A 23,158-nucleotide genomic window follows, 5' to 3' on the forward strand; every position below is an offset into this window, starting at 1 on the left:
ACAAACTAATATTTTGATATCTGAAAGCTTATTATTTTATCCATAAAAATAAACTTAGTCCATTAACTTATTTGCTTCATTCTTAATATTTTATATGATGACTCCATCGTAATTTTATATTTCATTTCATAGGTAAACCTTTTAAAAGAACACAAGTGACTACCAAGAACCAAGGAGATAGGGTGAGGGCGATACTTTTCACAAAAATCGAAATAAATATTTTTAATGTACTAAGTTCCAATCACTATTTTTTACTTTATTCTGAAACTTTCATGCACAGTTGCAAGTTTCCTAAGTACTTTTTTTAAAGCATTCCTGCTGTAAAAATACAGTCCCTCAGGTTGAGCGCCCTGCAGACTGTCTCATATCTCAAGGCCACATCTCTGCATATGGCGGCCCCGCTCCATCCCGGTCCCCACTACCTCATCTGTCAGTGCCCAGACATGAAAGCACGTGCCTATCACTCTGCTATTTTTCTAGCTCACATTCTTCAGTGAAACCTAAAGTAACCAAATAAGTTCAACAAAAGTTTACCGAGGCTTATGGATATGGTGTGATTGGCTTTTTTCCCCCTGCCGTCTAAGAAGCCCTGAGAATACATTCCTGTTAAAAGGAGCAATTTGATTAATCATGAATCAACTCCCTATAATTAACTTTAAGAAATCCCTTGTAGAAAGAGAGTTTGACATATGAGGAAACGAAGGCAAACAGGGATAAAAGAGGAGAGAATGAGAAAAAGGAAGTGACAGGCCAATGGAAAAAGGAATGTGGGAAACGGAAAACAGGCAGTCTGAATATGATAAATTTAAGACAAACACATCAACAATGGGGGAGAAAAGGAGCAAGGCGGAAACGAAAGTCATCTGAGGGGAAAATAGGAAACAGAAGGGAGAGGACAAAATCCAGCACTGAAAATTAGGTAAAGCAGAAGAAAATTTAGGTGGTGTATGCCCTAATCTAACAGAGCAGTAATCTTGGTTTCTAAAACAACTTATTAGGAGAAAAACCACAAATACAGACAATTGCAACCTACAGAGTTATTACAAAAGTAGGATTAAGCACTCCTGGGCACTGCCAATCTTAAGATTCCAACTCGGTTTTTATTATAACCCCATAACACCCATCATAATTCTGGACACAGGAACTTGCTTAAAGCACAACAAAATAAATAATGCTTACGAATAGCCAACTGCCTTTGATTTAATTTTCTGTCCATCACACCTCTTTGCTTTATAATTTTATCTTCTAGGAGGATAAACACATCAAGTGTAAAATATATTGTTCTGGTTTGAGCTAGTTTTGTTCCCACTATAACAATACATTAACATTGTACTTGAGAAATAGCAAGTCTCCGGTTAGTTCTGGGTAAGCTGGCAAGTGTCCCTCCATCTGCAAAGCTGAGAGCCGGCGGTTACGCCACCAAAGCACAGACCTCTCTACTGCTGTCCATTCAATGAGTCATATTACTGCACAGCTGTCCTAACTCATCAAATCGTGACATCATCCATTTACAGCTGAACGTGACTTCAGTGGGCATCGCTCCTACAGAACCCCTTCTCTTCCAGATAGTACCTGGCCAGCTTGCTCATTTCAGAGTCCCTGGGAGGCCCTTCCACATGGGGTGCAGGGTCTCTCCCCGTCCCTCGTCCCTCAGCAGGAGGCTCTGATGCAGAAGTTCTGGAGTAGAGCCCTGGTGTTTGCATCTCTAACTAGCTCCCAGGTGATGCAGAAGCCAGGGAACCGCACTTTGACAACCACTGCTGCTCTAGCTTCTTCCCCCTTCTACTACATCCCACAGAGTTAACTGAGCTAATCCCCTCAGTCAAGAAAGTCATAGAGTAACCCGGGGATCTCATACTAAAGCTAGAACGCCTCAGTTTAGTATGTAAGGCCCTCTTGTTAAGATTCCTCATTGATCCCCCCTCATGTCGTGGCCAAACTAACAAACCCTCTCTCAGTGCTTGCCACCTCAGCTGTCCTCTCCCTGCTGAAAGGCTCTCTTCCTTACCTGCCAATAAATGGTCGCGATTTTATCAATTATTTGTATGCATCCAATAATTCAACAAATGTTTATGAAGCAAGTACCTGTAATATGTTAGTCACCCTGTGTAGTGCCATGAAGAGAACTGAGGTTAAAACCTTCCATAATTAACCTCAAATCAACTCTAAACACTCATGCTTCTATGTTCACCTTAGAAATTAAATTCAGCAGGCAAAACTGACCCCAATGCTCTCGGAACTGGTTTTCCCAGGAGTAGAAATGGAGATAGAGTGAGTCTTAATATTTTCTTTCTTGGCCCTCTTAGATAACTTAGTTTCCATTTCAAAGAGCTCTAAAAAGAGTTAAAGCATAATAAAGATACCACTACGTATATGTTGGATAGATTTATAATACCTTCCTCTCCTGTAGCAGGTTTTAAAAAGGAATTGCTGCCCTGGCCGGGTGGCTTAGCTGGTTGGAGCACCATCCCATACATCAAAAGGTGGCGGGTTCGATTCCAGGTCAGGCACATACCTACACCCAGTCAATCCCCAGTTGGGGTGAGTACGTGAGGCAACTAGTTGGTGTCTCTCTCTTTGTCTCTCTCTCTTCCTTCCTCTCTCTCTCAAAAGTCAATAAAAACATATCCTTGAGTAAGGATTAAAAAAAAGTAATTGCTAATAATTACAGATAGATGCTTGGTCTTCTCTCCAGATAGATGGAAACTAAAATATTTGAGGGCGGGAAACAAGCCTTCCATCTTGGCATTTCTGGAGTTTAACAGAACCAATAGGTCTCAAAAGTTAAACAAAAGGATGAAGCCACTCACTGCCTGTTACATTTTCAGATAAAATATTTGCACAGATAACACTACAGCAATACATGTATAGTGATAACATTTTATTCACTCTTTTGAATAAAATATCTTTCTTAATCCTCAAAGTCCTATGAGTACATTTTAAAATGTGCTTTTACTCATGCTTAGCTAATTTTTAAATATTTATTCATATTCCAGTACAAATCTGAATGAAGTCATGTAAGTTATCCAAAACTAATAACCCCATGGAATAAATGGAATTATTAATGATAAAGGAAGCTTTCACACAGACCCAATTAAGTAATTTTATAATTTTATTAAAGCATGACAGAAGAGTCCATGTAAGTGCAATAAAGTTTAATGGAAACTCAGTCTGGTACTAAGAGTAGGCATTATATGCAATGAAAGCATAAATTATAAATAAGAAATAATCTCACAAGTCTCTATTTCCTCAGAAATTAGCCAACATATACTTATGATCAAATTTATGTGTTCAGAGTTTACAGATAGCTATGGCAATGCTATATATTGTTTACACAGTCTGCATTTGAAAAATGAAGTTATTCTTTAATTAGTCATTTCTAAGCCAACGTTAATGGTTGTTTGAAAATGAGGCTCATTACATGATTCTGTAAATGTACTCCGTAATAACTAACATTAGCACACAGCTGTACAAACATATTTACCATGACCTAGTCTCTCACCACAGGTGTGTATTTTCCATCCTGAGCATTACTAATATGTATCTCAGACTGGCTTGATTTAGCATTAACACTGAAGGGAAGAAATATTTCTTAAATTATTTAACTACTTGTAAAATAAAATGTTAACCCAACAGAACACTTAATATGTCATAATCCATCTTATTTTTTGCATGTTATGCTCCAACTTGTTCCAAAAAAAAAAGGTTTATGGTAACTTCTTAATTCCCTTTTTATTTTAAGATATATTAATAATAAAATACTAATCTAGAAAGCAAATAAAATCAGTCTCAAAATAAATTATCCTACTTGCATTTACCAGCAAACATCACTTGCAGCCATGACTACTATATTTTATGTTTTTCTAGTAACATAGTAAAATAAAGCTTAGGAAAGTAAAAAATTCCAATAGTATAATCAAGTGATTAGAAATCACGTTATTAGGCAAAGCAAACGTCCCCGAATAAGCTAAATTATTCTTTCTAAATTTAATAAAAAGTGTATTAAGAGAAAAGGTTTCAGTAATGAACCTTTAGCCTCTTTTGAACATCAAGAATAGTAATGTGTTAAATGACACTGCACAAGTCTACAACTATGTTAGTAAATAATTAGCATCTACAGTACAGTTCAGAACAAATGCTTCATAATGACTTATGACATAACAGATTTCCTAAGCAGAGGCTTAGGGAGCTCACACAAATACATTTTCTACCTAACAAATAACTCAGATTCAATCTTGGAGATCACTTTTTAGTTTTGAAAGAATAAAATAGATTAAAAACCTCACACTGGCATGTAATCAAATACCGTCTATGTTTCCAGTGATTTCTAAAGATGTCTAAACCTTTACATAAAGGACATGAGACTATTTTTCAGCTGTTGTCAACACCCATTAGCCTCATCCTTCCTGATTAGGGAAAGGAAAAAGCAGGCTACTGTTCTTTCTTTTCTACAAAAGGGATCTGAACTGTAGGAGTACACAGTACATATACTAGGTTTTATTTGATCTAAATGCAAACACTGAAGCAGATAAGGATAATAAAAAATGTATGTAAGCCCAAAATCAATGTTTATTCACTCAACTGTCTCTTTCTAAGGGACTGCCCAAACAAGGCGTTAACACGCAGGAGATCCCCTCCCTAGCTTCTGAGCAAACATCTCTGGGAATGTGTTTGATATCTGATAAGTCAAAAATTTAGAGGAATATCGTTCAGTAAAATTGGAAGATAATGTCAAATATCTCTGGTATCAAGACTTTGACTGGAATGTCATGTTAGAGAGAGACATGCCTAGACTCTGAATGTCACCAGAAAGCTTTAAGGAATTAAGAGTGACTTTGGAGGTAGATAAAATCCCCTTGGGGGAAAAAGCCTGGTACCTTGCTTATTTACATGGTTCAGGGCAGTCTTTCCAGGTAAGGAATGAAGGTTGCTTTCCTGGGAAACGGCAAAGGAAGAATCACGAGACATTTCTGGGGACCTCATGAACTTGAAGAATCCAAAAGCTATAGGTATTGCACGCAAAGTCTGATGGCAACTGTGTGGCGTGGCCTCTTCACCTTGAGAGGCTAATTAATGGAGATTCCTCATGAGATTCCAGCAAAGCAGATTTAAGAGAGCCTATATGATCCATTACGATTCTTGTTATGTTTATGCAAATAATCAGGCTAAATTGAAACTGGACTTATTGCAGTAAGTATATTGGTCTTAATTTGGCTCTTTGATAAAAATGAGGATACTAGTAAATCCAGGGGGAAAACTGAGTGTCAAAAGAATCTATAATACACAGTTGTGGACATTAGACTCAAGTCCAGTTCATTGTCTTCATACTTTTATTTTCTGCCTATCAACTGAACTGGATCCTGAATTTTTCATCACTAGAGATGTTACTTGTTGGTCAGGGCAAACAACATGCAAAATCTGGACTACCCAGACTAGAGGGCACCCCAGAATCCTTACCTGGATACTGCCTTTCATGGGACCATTCGTCATGTTCTTATTGTTCTAATTTTTGCCCCAATACCATTAAGATTTATAACAAAAGTTGTCTTCACCAGGTTACAAGTCCTACTTGTACTCCAGGAAGACAGCCACTTACCAATCCTAAACACCATCACAGCCTCCTTCCACACCCAGGCCTCACCATCCCTCTGACAGACAGCAAGGATCACTTGGCTCTGAAGGAAAACTGCCCCTCTTCAGCAGGAAGCAGCTATAGAAGAGACCCTACACCCCTATCCCTCAAAGAATTCGGAGCCAAGAACCCTTGGGGGGGAGGGGGGATGATATAGTATAGTAGGCAGTTAGACAGACACGAGCAGAGTAGGAACGATAAGTCAGGTATGGAAGGTCACCAGGGCAGAAAGCCTCCGGAGCCTAGCAATGGGACAAACTTGGAGGATAAGTGTTTGGGGGTGGGCCCTGGTCCCCAGGGTGAACTTCCCCTCCTCTAGCATATCACTGGGTATGAGGTTCAGACCTTTCCCTGATCTTTCCTCCCCGGTAGGTTGCTAGTCATGTGGCAGACCCCTTTAGAAGAAATAGGGGGGCTGAGAATGGCCTCATAAGATTCTCACACAAGCCCTGCATGACCACTCCCTTAAGCATTAAGCCTTGGAGATAACATCTAGGCCTCAGTTGTATTTCAGCTCCAGGACCAGAAAAGCAGCAAGGCCAGGCAGGGTGATGCCATGGCTGACATCAGGACCAATTGCGATGACGAATGACCCCAGCCCTGGCACTGACCAATCAGTAGAGACCACGACCATGAAAGGGCACACCCGGAAAGCTGATGAATATTCTATTGAGATCCTCCCTTGACACCTCCCCTAGAATTCCTGCTTTTAAAACCCACAAGGCAAGGGACCTAGAGCAAGCCCCTTCTCTCTCTCTCTCTCTCTCTCTCTCTCTCTCTCTCTCTCTCTCATGCCAGTGCCTTTTCCCACCCCCTCATTCCCCCAGGCTCACTCTCACTCTCTCTAGAGCATGCCCCTGCCTTTCCCCTTCTCTCCCCATCCCCCCTCCCACCCTCCACATTTCCTTTGCCTTTCTCCTAAGCACCATGGGCCCCACCTCTGAAAGGCATCGGCCACAGGCTTAAACTTTTATACTACATCAGCTAGTGCAGACTTTCCCCACTCAACCCATGTTATATTTCTTCCATATACTCTAAGCTAGAGTCCCTCGGAAAGTGACCAGAACTTTACAAATAGGAGGATTTAATCAGAAAGCTTATGTTTTGTCTCAAAGAATGTGGCCAGTGAAAATCAGATGGCAACAATTCACCTGTAGGACACCAAGACATGAAGCAGAAGGGGAAAAAGACAGGAAAAATGCACGGCTAGCTGTGAAGATTTAAGACATACGTGGAAGAAGATAGATTCCTCTGATTCAGATTAGATATGGAGCATTTTTTAAAGTAAATCCAAAATGAACACACTCATGTTTTTAAGGCATGTGCAGGTTAACTAAGACACCACATAATTTAGCCTCTGAAAATGCAGAAAAGTAAATATAATAAAACTGGTACGTACTTTTAAATTATAAAACGCTCAAATAAAAGTGAAAGCTGTAGATGTTAAGGACTGTTTCCCTGAGGGAATGGAGCCTACCTCATTATTTCTGGACTTAACCTGACTATTAAGTGCAAAATTAAATTATTCATGACAGGTTCACTGAACTGCCTCCTAATAAAGCACCCTAGAAATATAGAACAACTCCCCATAAATTTACGTGGCAAATGCCTTTTTAAAAATATACAAAATGAGATGCTAACAATATTTTAATTATACTTTTAAAATGTCATCATGTTCTTATTTTTAAACTTTATGAAAGTATAATTTACACGCAATAAAATGTACAGATTTTAAGCATATAGTTCAATGAGTTTTGGCAAAGGAATGGATACATCCCAATCAAGATAGAGAATACTTCCATCAGCACAGGTTTTCTTTACCCTTTTTAGCCAATCTTCCCAATGAACTCCACTCCAGGTAACCATATAATAGAACCACATAGTATGTGCTCTTTTGTGCCAAGTCTCTTTTAGTCACCAGATGTCTGTGAGAGTCATCCACAGTTGCGTGTATCAGTCTTCCATTCATTTTTATTGATGAGGAGTACATATTGCATTGAATGTTTTGTTTATCCATTCCCACTGATAGACATTTAGTTGCTTTCAGTTTTTGACTGTAATGAATAAAGCTGATATAAACACTCATGAGTAAGTCTTTTGTTTCTACAAGGGCATATGTTTCTATTTCTTTGGGGTAAACATGTAGGTATGGAGTTGCTGGATCGTAAGTTACGTGTGTGTTGACCTGCTTTGCAAGTGGTAAAGCCGTTTCACACTCTCATCAGAAATGTCCCACCTGTTCTTCTCTTCTTGTTATTCTCGGTCTCTTTCATGTGAGCCATTCTGGTAGTTCTAAGTGGTATCTCATTAGAGGCTTTCAGTAACTGAAGTGTCTTTTCAAGTCTTTGCCCATATTTTAAAAAATTGTTTCTCTTTATCATTGTGTTGTAAGAATTCTTTAAACATTCTAGATATAAGCCCTTTGTCAGACATTGTGTTACAAATATTTTGTCCTATTTTGTGCCTTGCTTTTTCATTTTTAAATGGTATCTTTAGAAGAAGAAAAATTAATTATCTTGAAGTCCAATTTATCAAACACTGTTTTATCATATGAATAGTGCTTTTTTTTTCTTTTTGTCCTAAGAAATTGCTATGGTCTGAATGTTTGTGTCCCCCCAAAATTCATGTTGGATCCTAATGTCCAATCTGGTAATATTAGGAGGTGGGGCCTTTAGGAGTTGGTAAATCCTGTGGGTGGGGCCTTTATTAATAGGATTAGTGCCCTTATAAAAGAGTCTCGAAGGAGATCCCTAGCCCCTTCCGCCACATGAGGATACAATGAGGCGTGTACCACCAGAAAGAGGACCCTCACCCGACGCTGTTGGCACCCCGATCTTGGCCTTCCAACCTCGAGAACTGTGAGAAATAAAACCAGCTATTTCTAAGCGACCCCATCGGTGGTAGTTTGTTATAACAGCTAAACAGACTAAGGCAGAAATCTCTGCCTACACTAAGGTCACAAAGACCTTCTATGTTTTCTTCTAAAAATTTTGGTTTCAGGTTTTACAATATTTAGGTCTGTGATCTATTTTTAGATCATTTGTGCATTTGCTGTAGATAAATATATTTTATTATTATTATTACTTTTAATATATTTTTATTGATTTCAACGAGAAAGGGAGAGGGAGAGAGAGAGAGAAACATCAATGATGAGAGAGAGTCATTGATCAGTCACTTCCTACATGCCCCACACTGGGGATCAAGCCTGCAATCTGGGCAAGTGCCCTGACTGGGAATTGAACCGTGACTTCTTGGTTCATAGGTCGACACTCAACCACTGAGCCACACTGGCCAGGCAATAAAAAATATATTTTTTAAAAAGTATTTGTCTGTTTACCCTGATTTTGGTTTCACTATTAAAGTCAAAATCGCTCTGATTACACAGATCAGTTTCGGATTTCATGTTGGAGTATTCCGCAGCCACATTCACACCTTCACTTTGCATTTCTTCTATTAAAGTGTACAAAGAAGTGTAGCCTGTAGCAAATGTCAAGCACTGGAAACCAGGAGTGAACAGTATTAGGCAGTATTCAAATAATGTAATGCTTGGATCTCCTAGTAAGGTTAATAGCATAACACAGAATCCGTGTCCAAATCCCCAATTTAAGAATTTATTTTGCTGTCAAAACTTGTTATTTCTTGCAACACCACTTATTGGACTCATACCAAGTATACTATGTGAATAAACTTATTAATACTTCTTCTTTGCAAAAATGAATCACTATTAGCTGTAGACAGGGCCAGGGAATTCACACTAACATATGGCAACAGCCACAAACAAGGCTGACTGCGAAGCCTTCTCTCCTCCATGCTCCTATCCAGGTTCCAGAAAGATCCATCTTAACCTGCGACTCCGTGTCAACGTTTCCTGCTTTTGCTTTGGGCTTGGTATCAGTGGATTCCTGTGAATCAGCGCTCTCTGCTTTGATTGCTAAACTTCAATTCTCACAGGAGAATTAAAACACTTTCCGTTTATCATTTGGAATCTGAAAAAAGGAAGCAAAGCCCACATGGCAACACTTCTCTTGAGTCTCTTTATCTCCCTTCCAGATCCCCTCTGCCACTCCCATTGAGTCTTCTGCCAACAAAAGAACTCAAAAGACACAGCTCTCAGCTATGACTGATCTGAAAATGATTTCAAGGAAGACACAGAACTTTTCATTACTTTCTTCGTTAAGGTTTCTACTCTGAAACAACAAAATGGTATAGGCTTAAAAAATGTTTCTTTCAAGATTGTCTAAAATGAAAATTGTTTTCCTTGGAATGTCCTATATTGCTGAAGTAATAGGAGCATCGTTAAGAAACTCTTAAAAATCATTTCATCCACTAACCCATGTCTCTAACATATTATTTTCCTTTTTCTGTTTCTTGTAGCCTTTGCCCCAAAACATATGAATTTCACAGAGTATAATAACATATGGCTGGCTATGACTATGAAAAAAACAGTCACATGGGGAAAATGATAGACCAATGAGCAGCTTACATTTGGAAGCAAAACAGTGTCACAAACCAGACAGTATCCCAAGTGCTACTGTTGGCATTGTCTCCCCTAATCAGAAAATCTCTTGAAAGAGTTCCTTTAGGAACTGCTGAAAAGCTCTTATTTGGGGAAAACAGATTCCCTATCATCAATCAGTTCAACAGACAAGACATACGAGGTAACTGGATATCCAACCAAACCCTGGCTTTCAAGGGATTAAACATCAATTTATTTAATACTCGCTTACTGAGATTTTAAGGGTATTTTCTTTCCTCATTCTTAACCTCAAATACTTGACTTCAGAAAGGATCCCAACACACTTTCCCAAAATATATCACAATCATAAATACAAAATCCATACTACTCAAAGTATAAAATGTATTTTTTTAAATTAGAATCTCAGAAAAAAGTATTTATTTTCAATGTTTCAAGTTAAAAAACAAGTAACTTAAATATACTAAGAAATCTCTTAAAAGTCTTTCAAGTAGGAAAAAACATTAGAAAACTGAACATTATCAGTTACTCAAGATAAGGTTGTTACAAGAATAGCAAGAAAAAAGACGTTACAGTTTTCATAGTTCTGGTAGAAGTTAACACGGTGGATGTTTAGGAAGATTTAGTTACTCTCTCCCAGTTTGTGAGAGAAAATAAGGGTTACGCCAACACTTTCTGGTTTGTCTGTTATCGTCAATGTGCAGCTGAATTTATTCTGTTATCAGAATATCTTCTGATAAAAACACCAAAAAACTCAAAGTTTAAAAGACTCCCTCATTGTGTTGGACATTCTAATTTTCATCATTTTTATACTGCCCGGCCCGAAGCATTCTCTTGCTACAGAAAACAAATTTACCAAAAGGAAAACTTTTTAACTCTTTTCATTCAATAAAAAATACCTCTGAAAACTTTACTTTTAAAAATGCTTTGCTTAAGATTTACTTGTCCTACACATGCAATAGCTTGAAAGTCTTACTTTTTAATTTGTTCAATGCATATGTGTATATATGCATGTAGGGTTTTACTCCATCTCATTCATGTCCATGGAGTGGCCAGCCTGGTTTCACATGGGATACTTATTATGGGTGACTAGTCTATCTAGAATAAAAAATGACTGGAGGGCCTTTCTCTCCATTGTCCACCGATCACTTGGAGGTGAATGGCGGAACCTTAAATAGGGCCATGTTGGGACTATTTGGGATAACTCTATAGAGCTAAACCATCTCCCAGAAACCGTCTTAAATGAAGCAACTGGTATGAAACGCCAACTTGCTCCTAACATTCAGGCAGATCCACTTTGCAAAAGGGTGAAGTCCTTCGGGGATTTGTAGCCAAGGACCCAGGAGAGTCCCAATCGGAACCCATGATTAGTGACTCAGATCAGTGACTGAATGACCAAATGACGGCGGGTCAGCAGTGTCAGTCCTCTGTTATTCTGACCTCTAACCCCATTCCAACCTGCCAAATTAGGACAAAGCTCTCTTTCTATTCTTAAAGATACCATTCTTTTGAACATAAAAATATCAAAAACAAGACTAATGCGATATTTATAGATACTAAAGCAAAGAAAACCACCAACAAAATGAAAAGGCAATCTACTATTTACAAATCATATATCTGATAAGGAGCTAATAGCCAAAGTATATAAAGAACTCATACAACTCAAAGCAAAAAACTAAACAATCTGATTAAAAGTGGACAGATCACCTGATTTTTCCAAACAGGTACATGGAAAGATGTTCAACATCACTAATTATCAGGGACATGCACATCAAAACCACAATGAGATATCACCTCACACCTGTTAAATGGCTATTATCAAAAAGACTAGAAATAACAAGTACTAGCAAAGATGTGGAGAAAAGGGAACCCTTGTGCACAGTTGGTGGGAATGTAAACTGGTGCAGCCTCGATGGAAAATGTTATGGAGGTTCCTAAAATAATAACTGAACTAGCATACGGCCCAGCAATTGCACTTCTGCGTAATTATCCAAAGAAAATGAAAATACTAACTAAAAAAAAGATATATGTACGCCATGTTCACTGCAGCATTATTTATAATAGATATGGAAACAATCTAAATGTCCATCAACGTATGAGTAGATAAGAACATTGTGGTAAGTATGTATGCACACACTCATACAATGGAATATTATTCAGCCATAAAAAAGAATAAAATCTTACCATTTGTGACAACATGGATGGAACTTGAAGGCCTCACACTAAGTGAAATAAGTTACACCGGTGGTCGGCAAACTCATTAGTCAACAGAGCCAAATATCAACAGCACAACGATTGAAATTTCTTTTGAGAGCCCAATTTTTTAAACTTAAACTTCTTCTAACACCACTTCTTCAACATAGACTCGCCCAGGCCGTGGTATTTTGTGGACGAGCCACACTCAAGGGGCCAAAGAGCCGCATGTGGCTCGCGAGCCGCGGTTTGCCGACCACGGAGTTAGACAAATACAAATTCCATATGACCTCTCTTGTATGTGAACTTAAAAATATAAATAAATACGCCAAGCATAAATAAGATAGAGGACTGATTTGTGGTTGCCAGAGGTAGGGGGTGTAAAGTGGGAGAAAATTGTTTTTGTTTAAATAAATTGAATAAATAAATAAGTAGGTAGATGAGGAAAACAAGATTAAATTTTAAAAGACAATATGGCACTTATAAATGATTACCTAGTTCAGGAAACTATCGGCTGGACACTAACAAGTGTTCTGACGGTGAACTGAAGAGCAGTGGGAGCAGACACCTGGCCAAGTTTCTTTGAATGTCAGCTGCCAGGGAAATGCCCAGATGCCGAGAGCAGCCAGCCCAGAGGGTGACAAGAGGCAGGACAACAGGGGCTTGCAGTTCAGGTATGCACACAAGCATTCCAGCCATGCGCCTGTCTTAACAAGCAACACTCCGAGGTGTCCGAGGGTAACGCGCTCCAGCTTCCAGCTCGCCGTTCCCCATCAACCTGGCATCGCGAAGAAACCTGATAACGTGCTGCCGCTGAAACCGAGCCTTCGGCTTCGGTGACTGTTTTCCCCACTCCAGAGCCGTTAGAGCTGGCTTTTAAAAACATCTCAACCACACGTTTGTGTTTATGGATGGGTGTGCGTTTAGCAATAACCTGGCCCTTCCCAGGAATGTCTGCAGTTAAACAGCCGGTGCCCCAAGAATTCACAGAGACGCACTCCATCGACCTGCAAATGCCCATAAGGAATCATTTTGAACAACTAATCCTCCGCCTTTAGGTAAACCAGATTAACTCCAACTGATCTCTCTGGAAGCTCTCCGTAGAGACGTGATGTTTCCAATCACTCGTAGCTATTTTCCAGTCCCTCTTGGCAAAGGGTTTTTCTTTCTAGGCTTTCTAGGTCAAACGATTGGCCCCATGTGAGCAAAGATTGCCTTGAGTCACTGCTTCAAAGGCAGCGCAACCTAAGATGGTCTCGCAGAGCCGTCCTGACATCAAAGTGCACGCCAGCTTCCTATGCCTTCGGGATTGACAGGGTTAGTCTGTGTGAGGAAGGAACTTCAAAGAGCTGGCCCCCAGCCAGCCACAGTGGGGCTCGGCTGTCTCCTCCACTAAGTTAATCCTCCTTAAGGAAGAAATGCAGGTATCAGCCACCAGAGCAATCGAACCGTCTTCACACAGCCACTGGAGCCAGCTTTGTCTGAAAATACGTTTGACGGCTCTGTGGTCTTTTCCCATGTAACTGGAAAGCGCACAGTAGGTGCTCAATAAACATTTTTGAATGCACGCATACCTGAATCTAACAGCAGGCCATCAGGTGGGGTAGCTGTTCCTGTCATCAGGGGTGCTATCTAATAAACCTCCGAATATGGCTCGGCTTCCTGTCTCGTGTGCCCCCAGCACTCACTATCCAGATTCCCCAGGCCAGGCTCTCTGTCCTCAGCATCGGAAAAACAGAGAGGAGGGACAGAAAAGGAATGTGCGTATCAGCTCTGTGATCTGAGCTGGAGACGGAACGCGGAAAGATCTTTCTCCACAAGCCCCTCCTCCCATAGCTATTAGCGTGGCCCTCAAGGATTTTTCAAAACAAAGTCCTCTTCTCTGTGCCAACGGCAGGAGAATCACAACCTTTTTCTCCCACCTCTCATGAGCAGCAAAGTAATCCGTACCCCCCATTTGGAATGCAAATCATAGAAATGTATTTCTATACCAAGAAATTAGGCAAATTCAAACACACACACATTAGAAATTTTAAAAGGACTGATGAAGTACATATTAAAGTAAGTATTCCATTTATCAATAGTTCAAAAATGTTTTCATTAAAACTATTTTATTAATTATTAATACGTTAACATAGTGAGAACAGTGTTATTATACGTGTGTGTGCTTTTTAATTTTGCTTTAACCCCCTGTGGGGAAGTGATCTGTGAGTCTGGTTCTAACTGCAGTTCCTTCAGGTACTTGGTTTAGTTTAGTGGGAGAAAGAACCCTCACAGACAACACGTGGCTCCAAGTGAAAGGCGACTCTTTTGCTGCCTTATCATGACACTTGTTTTTCGGTTCTACCCATTAGTTGTTAGAGGTCTGAGTGTTAATTTAAAATGTTCAAATGTGCGCAGCCAGTGTGGCTCAGTGGTTGAGCATCAACCCATGAGCCGGGAGGATGCCGGTTCCATTCCTGGTCAGGGGAACATGCCTGGGTTGCAGGCTCCATCCCAGGCAGGGGGCGTGCGGGAGGCAGCGGAGCAATGTTGATGTTTCTCTCTCATCGATGTTTCCATCTCTGTCTCCCTCTCCCTTCCTCTCTAAAATCAATGAAAACATTTTTTTATTTTATTTTATTGATTTTTCACAGAGAGGAAGGGAGAAGGATAGAGAGCTAGAAACATCGATGAGAGAGAGACATCGACCAGCTGCCTCCTGCACACCCCCTACTGGGGATGTGCCTGCAACCAATGTACATGCCCTTGACCGGAATCGAACCTGGGACCCTCCAGTCCGCAGACCGACGCTCTATCCACTGAGCCAAACCGGTTTCGGCAACATTTTTTGTTAAGTGTTCAAATGCTATAAAGGGATGACGTTGGCAGCGAATACCTCGAGGTACCATATACACACAGTAAAAACAGTCACTCATAGCGGACTCACATCTAATACGTTGCAGAATTGGGATTCAAAGACAGAACGCATGCTTGCAAAGTCAGTGCAATAAACCCTCTTGCTTCTCAAAGCGCGACCACAACCAGCTGCAGCTGCTGGGAGTGTGTTAGAAATGCGGGTTCCCAGGCCCCGCCCCGCGCTATTGACTGAGCCTGCTTTTTAACGAGACCCCCAGATGATATGTAAACACATTCCACACAGATATAATAAAACCACTTCAATGTCTCATACCTGAGAACACTGAACGCCTGCCTACCTGCAGGCGCTCACTCCTAGAGAATTCAACTTCACATGGTCTGACATCCAGACATTTTTAAAAGCCTGAAATGACTTACATTTGAGAGCGGCAGAGACACATAACCATCTATTTATCTATATTTTTTTACCTTGATCGTTCACATGATACATGCGCAGTGTGCATTAGTGAGGCTTTCTGGGGAAAAGCTCCCACAAAATCATGACTATCTGAACCTCTCATATTGCACATCAATGTAAGCAATAGTCACTGCATTTTCCGCAAAACCGCTATATAAGCCCCCGAAAATGTGAACTACTCAAAGGCGGGCACCCATGTTAAGAAATAGTGCAGCGCCTCAGTACAGAGCAGCAACACAATTAATGTTTGCTAAATGGGTCCGTGAAACAAACAGCGATCACCTAGGTTCAGGTTGGCACTGCGATGAACACCGCATATACATCCTATATCCTCACAACAATCCTTGGGAACAGGAGTCAGAGGCTGAGGGAGGGAAAGTAACTTACCCACCGTTACATACCTGCTAGGAAACGGCAGTTCAATTCAGGTCTCACTTCAAAGCCCATGAGCTAGACCCGCGGTTCTGAAAACAGGCGGACATCAGAATCACCTGGAGAACTTTCAGCCATTCCCCCCACTTCTCGGCGTCCCTTTTTGTCCTGCTCTGACTCTCGGACTCATGTCCCACACACTCACACAATAACAAGTAAATAAAACCCCAAACTGAATGAACACAGTAACAGATGATCCTGCCTATATCATCAATAACATAAGCATGGTGAGGGGGGAAAGAACTGACCCTAATGAACGTGGATAACACTGTTTTGAGTAAATACTATAAGACTAAAGAAAGAACTGTACACACTATTATACGGGAGTTAGTACATTTATTTGTCATGGGGGGACCGGCTAGTGAAACTTCTTTGTGTCACGGTTTCTTTCCCAACCTTGGCACTCCTGGCATTTGGGGCCATGTAACTCTTTCTCCGGAGGGCTGTCCTGTGCATTGTAGGACACTGAGGACAACCAAAACATCTCCAGCCAATGCCAGAAACAGCCCCTGGGAGACAAAACTGCCTCCAGTTAGAACCCCTGCTTTATCTGTCTACTAGGTTTGAACGAGTAAGTAAACATATTAGAGAGAATGGAGCCAGGTTCTTTCTCTCATGCTGGAGAAAAAAGTTACAAATAAGAAAAGGAGAAATGTTAGAAAGAACCCTGTCCTGTTGGGTTTGAGTAATGAATATCCGTGGACTTGCTTTCCAGCTTAGAAAAATCTTTATAAATGTTGCCTTTTTAAAAAAAATCAAGTATTACAAGACAAGCGGGGTCCCCTTGACTCCACAAGCCAAGTGGAACATTCTGGATCCTATTCCCTCTCTTCCCCCTCCAGGGAGGTCACCGCTGCCCTGAATTAGGGGCTGGCACTCCCATGCGTGTCTTACACTATTACTACATTTATGTGGGGACTGCTAGAAAAATCTTCCCATTCTGAATAAAGGAAAAATACTGCATGCTCAAAAAAAAGAAAACATTGTTCTCTGTCAGATGCTCTTCCAAGAATTTTAACTGAGCAATACCTTTCCGTTGTCATGACAACCCTAAGAGGTAGGTATGTCACCGCATTTTGCTATCTGCTACATCAAGTTTCCCTTAGGAACTCTTCTTTTCAGAATTTGCCTGGATGTTTTCACCTATTTTTTTCCTTCCCGGCAAACTTTAGAAGCATATACATATCTTAAAATACAATAGCGACATCCAAAACTTTTCATTTGAATTCATTCTAGCAGGCATCTAATTAGTGTTTTCTGATGCTATTTCCTACCTAAAATATTCTGCTCCTCTAAGAGGTCAAGAGATGCTCCCGCCATTTCCATTCTTTCTAGGCTCCTAGTATGTAGAAAAGAAAAGAAAAAAAGCCAAAACAGTTAGAATAATTCATAGTACATTTTATAGTTAACACAGAAGGAAAAAAAAAAAAACATACAACTATAAATACAACCTTAATTGGGGATAATATTAAGAAAAATTTAAAATTAAGGCCCTTCATGAAAGTAAGGCCCAAGCTAAAGGATCCACCAGTCCCATCCCATTATAAGCTCCAAATGCTCCTTCATTGTCTAGCTTCACTTTACCCCCTCCAAAAACTAGTAAACCAATGATTTCCTTTGATCTGATAATCATCTCATTTTCATTTAGAGCTATAGTAACAGTATCAGAATTCTTCATGCAGGCTTAACTTTAATAGTTTCATTTGAAGAGCTACTACGTAAATTCAGTTGCAAGTTACATCTCCCAGAATATAGAAAAGATCAAGGAAAAGATATGATCCCTCTATTTTTCTTTATAGTTGTTTCATCATGTATAAGTTATTTTGTTCTTTTATAGCCTGAATCAACTAATCCTTAAAATTATCATGAGCTATTAGATCAAATGGTCATGGTTTCTACAAGCTTTGCTAGCTCCTCAGAGAGAAAGAATTCCTCTGTTAAAACATCTCACATTGATGTTTCTCTCTCTCTCTCTGCCCACCTTCCTCTCTTCCACTCTATCAAAAAGCAATGGAAAAATATCCTCAGGTGAGGATTAATGAAAAAAAAAATGTAGTGCTTGAATCAGATCTTGATTATAATCTCATGGTCTTTAAAAGGTATTAATTTGGTGCTACTTTAGTGAAAAAAATAAAAGCTTGCTACAAGAGCAACTGATTCTATATAACACACAAACCTTAACTAAGAAAAGGATTAGTATTTTGTTTTCTCAATCTCAAATACACTCAAATTGTTACTGACGTTTTTCTTACGTTTTAAATTGACTAATTTTTATATTTTATGTGAAGAGCTGCTTTGTTAGTGCTATGTGAAACCTATGATTAAGAAACTCCCAGTAAATATTTACATTCAAAAATATTTTTTCTTTTATTAGTACCTGTGATTTAAAACAAACAAACCATCTCTTAGGGCCTGAGGCACCCCTAATGTTGGAAAATTACAAGGACATTTACACTTATTTGGAGTTACTGAAGGCTCAGAGCCTTAGAAAACTTATGAAAATTCGCAAAATGCAGAGAATTAATTTTGTTCCCTTTTAAAAAGAAGACTGTAATTACACCAAGCAATTCATTTCTTGGCAAAAGAAGGTTTGAGTCTTAATTAAATCAAGGGCACTGTGAGAATTTATTAGCCTTGGTTTCACATGGAAACAATATTCATCTTTCATTGGTGAATATACTAGTTCAGTGGTCGGCAAACTCATTTGTCAACAGAGTGGCAAACCGTGGCTCGCGAGCCGCATGTGGCTCGTGAGCCGCAGTTTGCCGACCACTGTACTAGTTTAACCCATTTATTGCTAAATACAAAAGATTTCTGAAATAAACTAAGATGAAATATGTTAACATTATGTGAATCAAGAATATGAGCATTTGAAAAGTTGGATCTTAAGGAAAGCATGTCTAAAAATTATCTTTGAGATGTTCCTTTTTGTATAGATGTTGCTACTGAAGAATCTGAAGGTATTAGAAACACTAGAGTTGAGCCAATCAGTAGCCAGATAATCTGTATTTTTCTTCAATGAAAAAATCGATTACCTGACTTCACTGTTTTAAGCTTCTTAAAAAAGAATCCTAAATACACAAAGCTACGGATTGATTTCAATTTCTATTTATTAGATCTCTTTACTAACGAAAGCCTATACTAACAATAGATGCCTCCTCTAACAAACTGAATAATATAATGATAAAGAGTTAATAATCCTTCTCAGTCCCACTGCATGAGATAATTAATGCTAACTACCTAGTTATCCCTCCATGATGCTCATTCAACTACTGGACTACCACATCTCCTGTGGGTTATGTTCCTGGGCTGTCTGTACCCCTAAAGAAAACAGTGAATTATCATAAAACACACCAGGGGGCCCTTAAGTGAAAACTCAAACAGCAACAAAAACGGAACTTCGGCTAAAAGTGCAGAGACATTTTTAGAAATTTGGCAAGCATACCTGCCTTTACTAGTTAATACGGCGTGTGTGTGTGTGTGTGTGTGTGTGTGTGTGTGAAAAACCAGTAATATAGGCTGATGCTGGCGCAATAAAACAAAATACGCATCAGGGAATCTGATATAACAACACTACCACTCCCAAAGTAAGTGACAATTCGGGGATTTTAGCTTTATATGTCATACTTAAGAGATATGAAGCCATAAAACTTTGCTTTTAATAATTTAATCGTGGAAAAAAAGGTGATTAATGTAAAGTGACCCTTTTTTAGTTTTTTTCTTTAAATAGAAAAGGCTTTCAAGACTGAAGTGCTTTAAATGTCGTGATCTTTCTATTCGTTGTGGAAGCTGCAGACACCGGCACTGTCCCTATAAACATGGGGGACATTTCTAAATAAATGTTCCCATAAAGGGCCAATTTTGTGGAAAAGTCTTCCTGAAGGCTTTGTTCTATGTTTAGTAAAATATCTTGTTTCTTTGAATGCTCTATTAGAAGTTACAATGCATATGCTATATGTAACATTCTTTAGGTAAACAGAAAAAGCAAGTCGTTTTTAAGCAAGTTTCTAGGAATAAACTAAGAGTTTATGAACAAGAAGCTGTTCGTTTTAATTACATCAGAGAGAAAAATAGAGCACATTCCCTGAGGTTTAAGGGGGGTGGTGGAGGGGGGAGACGGTGCGGGGGGGAGAATTCACTTCATCGTGAATGGCTGCCCTGAATTGTAAATCTGTAACATTTGAGGGCATAGGTGAATGAAACCCCACTGCTTTCCCCCAGATTCCTCACAAAGTTAATCATATAATTTGGCAATGAGTCCTAAGGTTATCAGAAATTTCTAGTCCCTGGCTCATAAGTTATCGTCAAGCATCCTTGCTTAGAAGAGCTTAATAATAAGCAGCAGGGAAGTGGAAATTCTTTTTGCCTTGACAGCAGGGGGGATAGGAAGAGAATTCAGATGAAGAACATATTTCACATCGCCAGGGCTGACAAATGTGAAAAATGTGCCAGACAGACTCTGCTGGCTGCAAGTTTTATAATTAGAAATACTGAAACCTGTTCAATGGCGCCGCCCACTTCCAGGGGTTTTTTGAGCAAAACAAAAGAACGATTTTTCTTCTGTTGCAATTTTATTTATAACTTTTTCTTCTTGCAAAAAAGACTTCATATTCACTGAACAATTTATCTGGTTTCATGATTTAAATGTTAAAAGAACAACAACACGCACACACGAGAGTATCATATGGAGTCATGTATCATCTGGTTTGAAAGTGTAAAATGAAGATGTTGGAGAGAACCATTTGTTTGACAAAGTTTTATTCAACATCTAAGTCAGGCTAGGCATCGGTCACAGCAGTGCGGCTATTTACAGAGAGAACACCATGAAGGCTGTATTTACTCACTCATTTAATCAGGGGTGCGAACGCCGGGCCCAGGGGCCCTAATCATTTGGTCTGGCCCTGCCAAGGCATTAGGGGTGAGTTGGATTAAAAGTTTGACCACATACAGCAGGCTAATGTTTAAGATGATAATTTTGTATGGCCCACGAATGATGTTATAAATATCCAAATGGCCCTTGGCAGAAAGAAGGTTCCCCACCCCTGATTTAAATCCTTAAAACATATAGTTATCACGTACTGCCAGGGCTTGGACAAGATGCTAGGGATATAAAACAGTATCATGCAGCCAAGTTCTCCACTGTTGGAGAAGGGAGTTATAAACATGGAGGACTGGGATGAATCCTGGGGTGCTGAGTGGAATAATGACTATGAACTCTTAAGTTAGATATAGAACTTTAATTTAGACACAGACGTAGACACACACACACACACGCTTCCTAGCTCAGTCTGAGAGACCGAAGACCTGAGAGCATCTAGAACCAATGACCCAATAGAGCGATGAGCACACCCAGATCTTGATTTTAAATACCATTCACCAGGAAAGGGAGTCAGGGCCCCTTAGAAAAAGGCTGAGCCCAGGGTTGGGGCAAGGAAGGACTTAGGACGGGGGTCCTCAAACTTTTTAAACGGGGGGCCAGTTCACTGTCCCTCAGACCGTTGAAGGGCCGGACTATAGTTAAAAAAAAACTATGAACAAATTGCTATGCACACTGCACATATCTTATTTTGAAGTCAAAAAACAAAACGGCAAAAACACCCGCATGTGGCCCGCGGGCCGTAGTTTGAGGACGCCTGACTTAGGACATCTTGTTACACCAAGAAGTAAGAAATTCCCAAAGAATGATGAAAGCGTATCACCAGGACAGGGGAGCAGTTTGCAGGGGCTCCACAGGACAAATCTAGAGTCATTCAAGAATCAAAACCATTAATGACGGAATGGAATGGAACTCCTTGAAAAACAGAAGAATCTATGGGTTCAAACGAATGCAAATGAAAAATAAAGACAAGTGAAAAAGGAAACGCTTCTTTAGAGCATAAAGCCAACTACTGAATGTGGAAGAACAAATGAGGGGTGCAACTATGGGGTGAAAGTTTAAGGAGAAACAAGACATTTTCAGTCCCAAAGGGTATCTCCACCAATTACATATTAATTGCAAAGGAGAAGCAGTGATGGGACAGTGGAGAAACCTGGGGGATATAATTTAATCAAGTGAAAAATCAGTAATATTTGTACATTGATATCCTGTGTCTGCTGACATAATCTACTAGGACACACCTCCCTTCTATGGTTTTCCTTCCAATGACAACCTAATAATTAGACAATCTGATAATTAGACAAACCCAAATTGAGGGCTCTTCTACAAAATAACTGACCTCTACTCTTCAAGATATGTTAAGGTCAAGAAAGAAAAAGAAAGGCTAATGAACTATTCCAGATTAAAGGAGGCAAATTAGACATGAAAATCAAGTGGAATGTGTCATCCTGAATTGGATACTGGACTGAGAAAAAAAAATAGCTACAAAATATATTATTGAGACAATGGGCAAAGTTGCATATGAACTAGAAAATGGTATTATGTGAAGGTGAAATTTCCAGATTTTGATAAGTGTACTGTATTTTATTATAAGAGAATGCTCTTCTTAGGAAATACATACTGAAGTGGGTAGGGGTAAATGGATACAATGCTGACAACTTAGTCTCAAGTGGTTCAGAAAACCATTATGCATAATTTAAAACTTGGTGAGCAATTGGTAAATCTCAATAAACAGTATAAATATATGGCATTTCCTTGTACCAATTTTGTAATGCTTCTTTAAGTTTGCAATTACATCACCATTAAAAGTGATAAAGAAACACAACATTATAGTTCTTTCATTCATAAATGTAGCCATTCAGTTAACAGTTAAGATTCTGCTATTTGTCCGACAGTGGGCACAGATGAGCAGAACACAGATCCCTACCCTTGAGGACATCCCAGTATTGTTCTATTATTTTTATAACAAGAATTGTCATAAACATAAACACATATTGTCCATCCACTTCAACATTCTGACCCAAAATGGCAAATGGCATCGATGGGTATCTTGTGGCAGGAAATAGCTGCTTTCCGTGACACCAGCTTTAAAAACTTAGAGGCAAATCCCTAATGCAGCCTTCCTTTTCCTTAACACCCTATTACACGCCTGTCCTCTGCTGTAGTATGTCTATCACCAAGCTGGTGTCTACACGGGCCCTGGAACAAAGCCTGGCTGTGTGGGTGTGGAGAGGC

At 39.6% G+C, this 23,158-nt stretch overlaps 1 protein-coding gene across 1 annotated transcript in view; it reads right to left on the reverse strand.

Annotated features, from left to right (window-relative positions):
- DISP1 (dispatched RND transporter family member 1) overlaps positions 1-23,158 on the reverse strand; it is a 117,769-nt gene that overhangs the window by 67,937 nt on the left and 26,674 nt on the right. The window contains exons 2-3 of the mRNA XM_054712963.1: positions 17,322-17,386; positions 16,017-16,079 (exon numbers count right to left, since the gene is read on the reverse strand). Coding sequence (XP_054568938.1) covers positions 16,017-16,062 — 46 coding nt within the window. The 5' untranslated portion in view covers positions 16,063-16,079; positions 17,322-17,386. The remainder of the gene's footprint in view (positions 1-16,016; positions 16,080-17,321; positions 17,387-23,158) is intronic.

Source organism: Eptesicus fuscus, chromosome 24 (assembly GCF_027574615.1).
Source record: "Eptesicus fuscus isolate TK198812 chromosome 24, DD_ASM_mEF_20220401, whole genome shotgun sequence".
Lineage (NCBI taxonomy): Eukaryota > Metazoa > Chordata > Mammalia > Chiroptera > Vespertilionidae > Eptesicus > Eptesicus fuscus.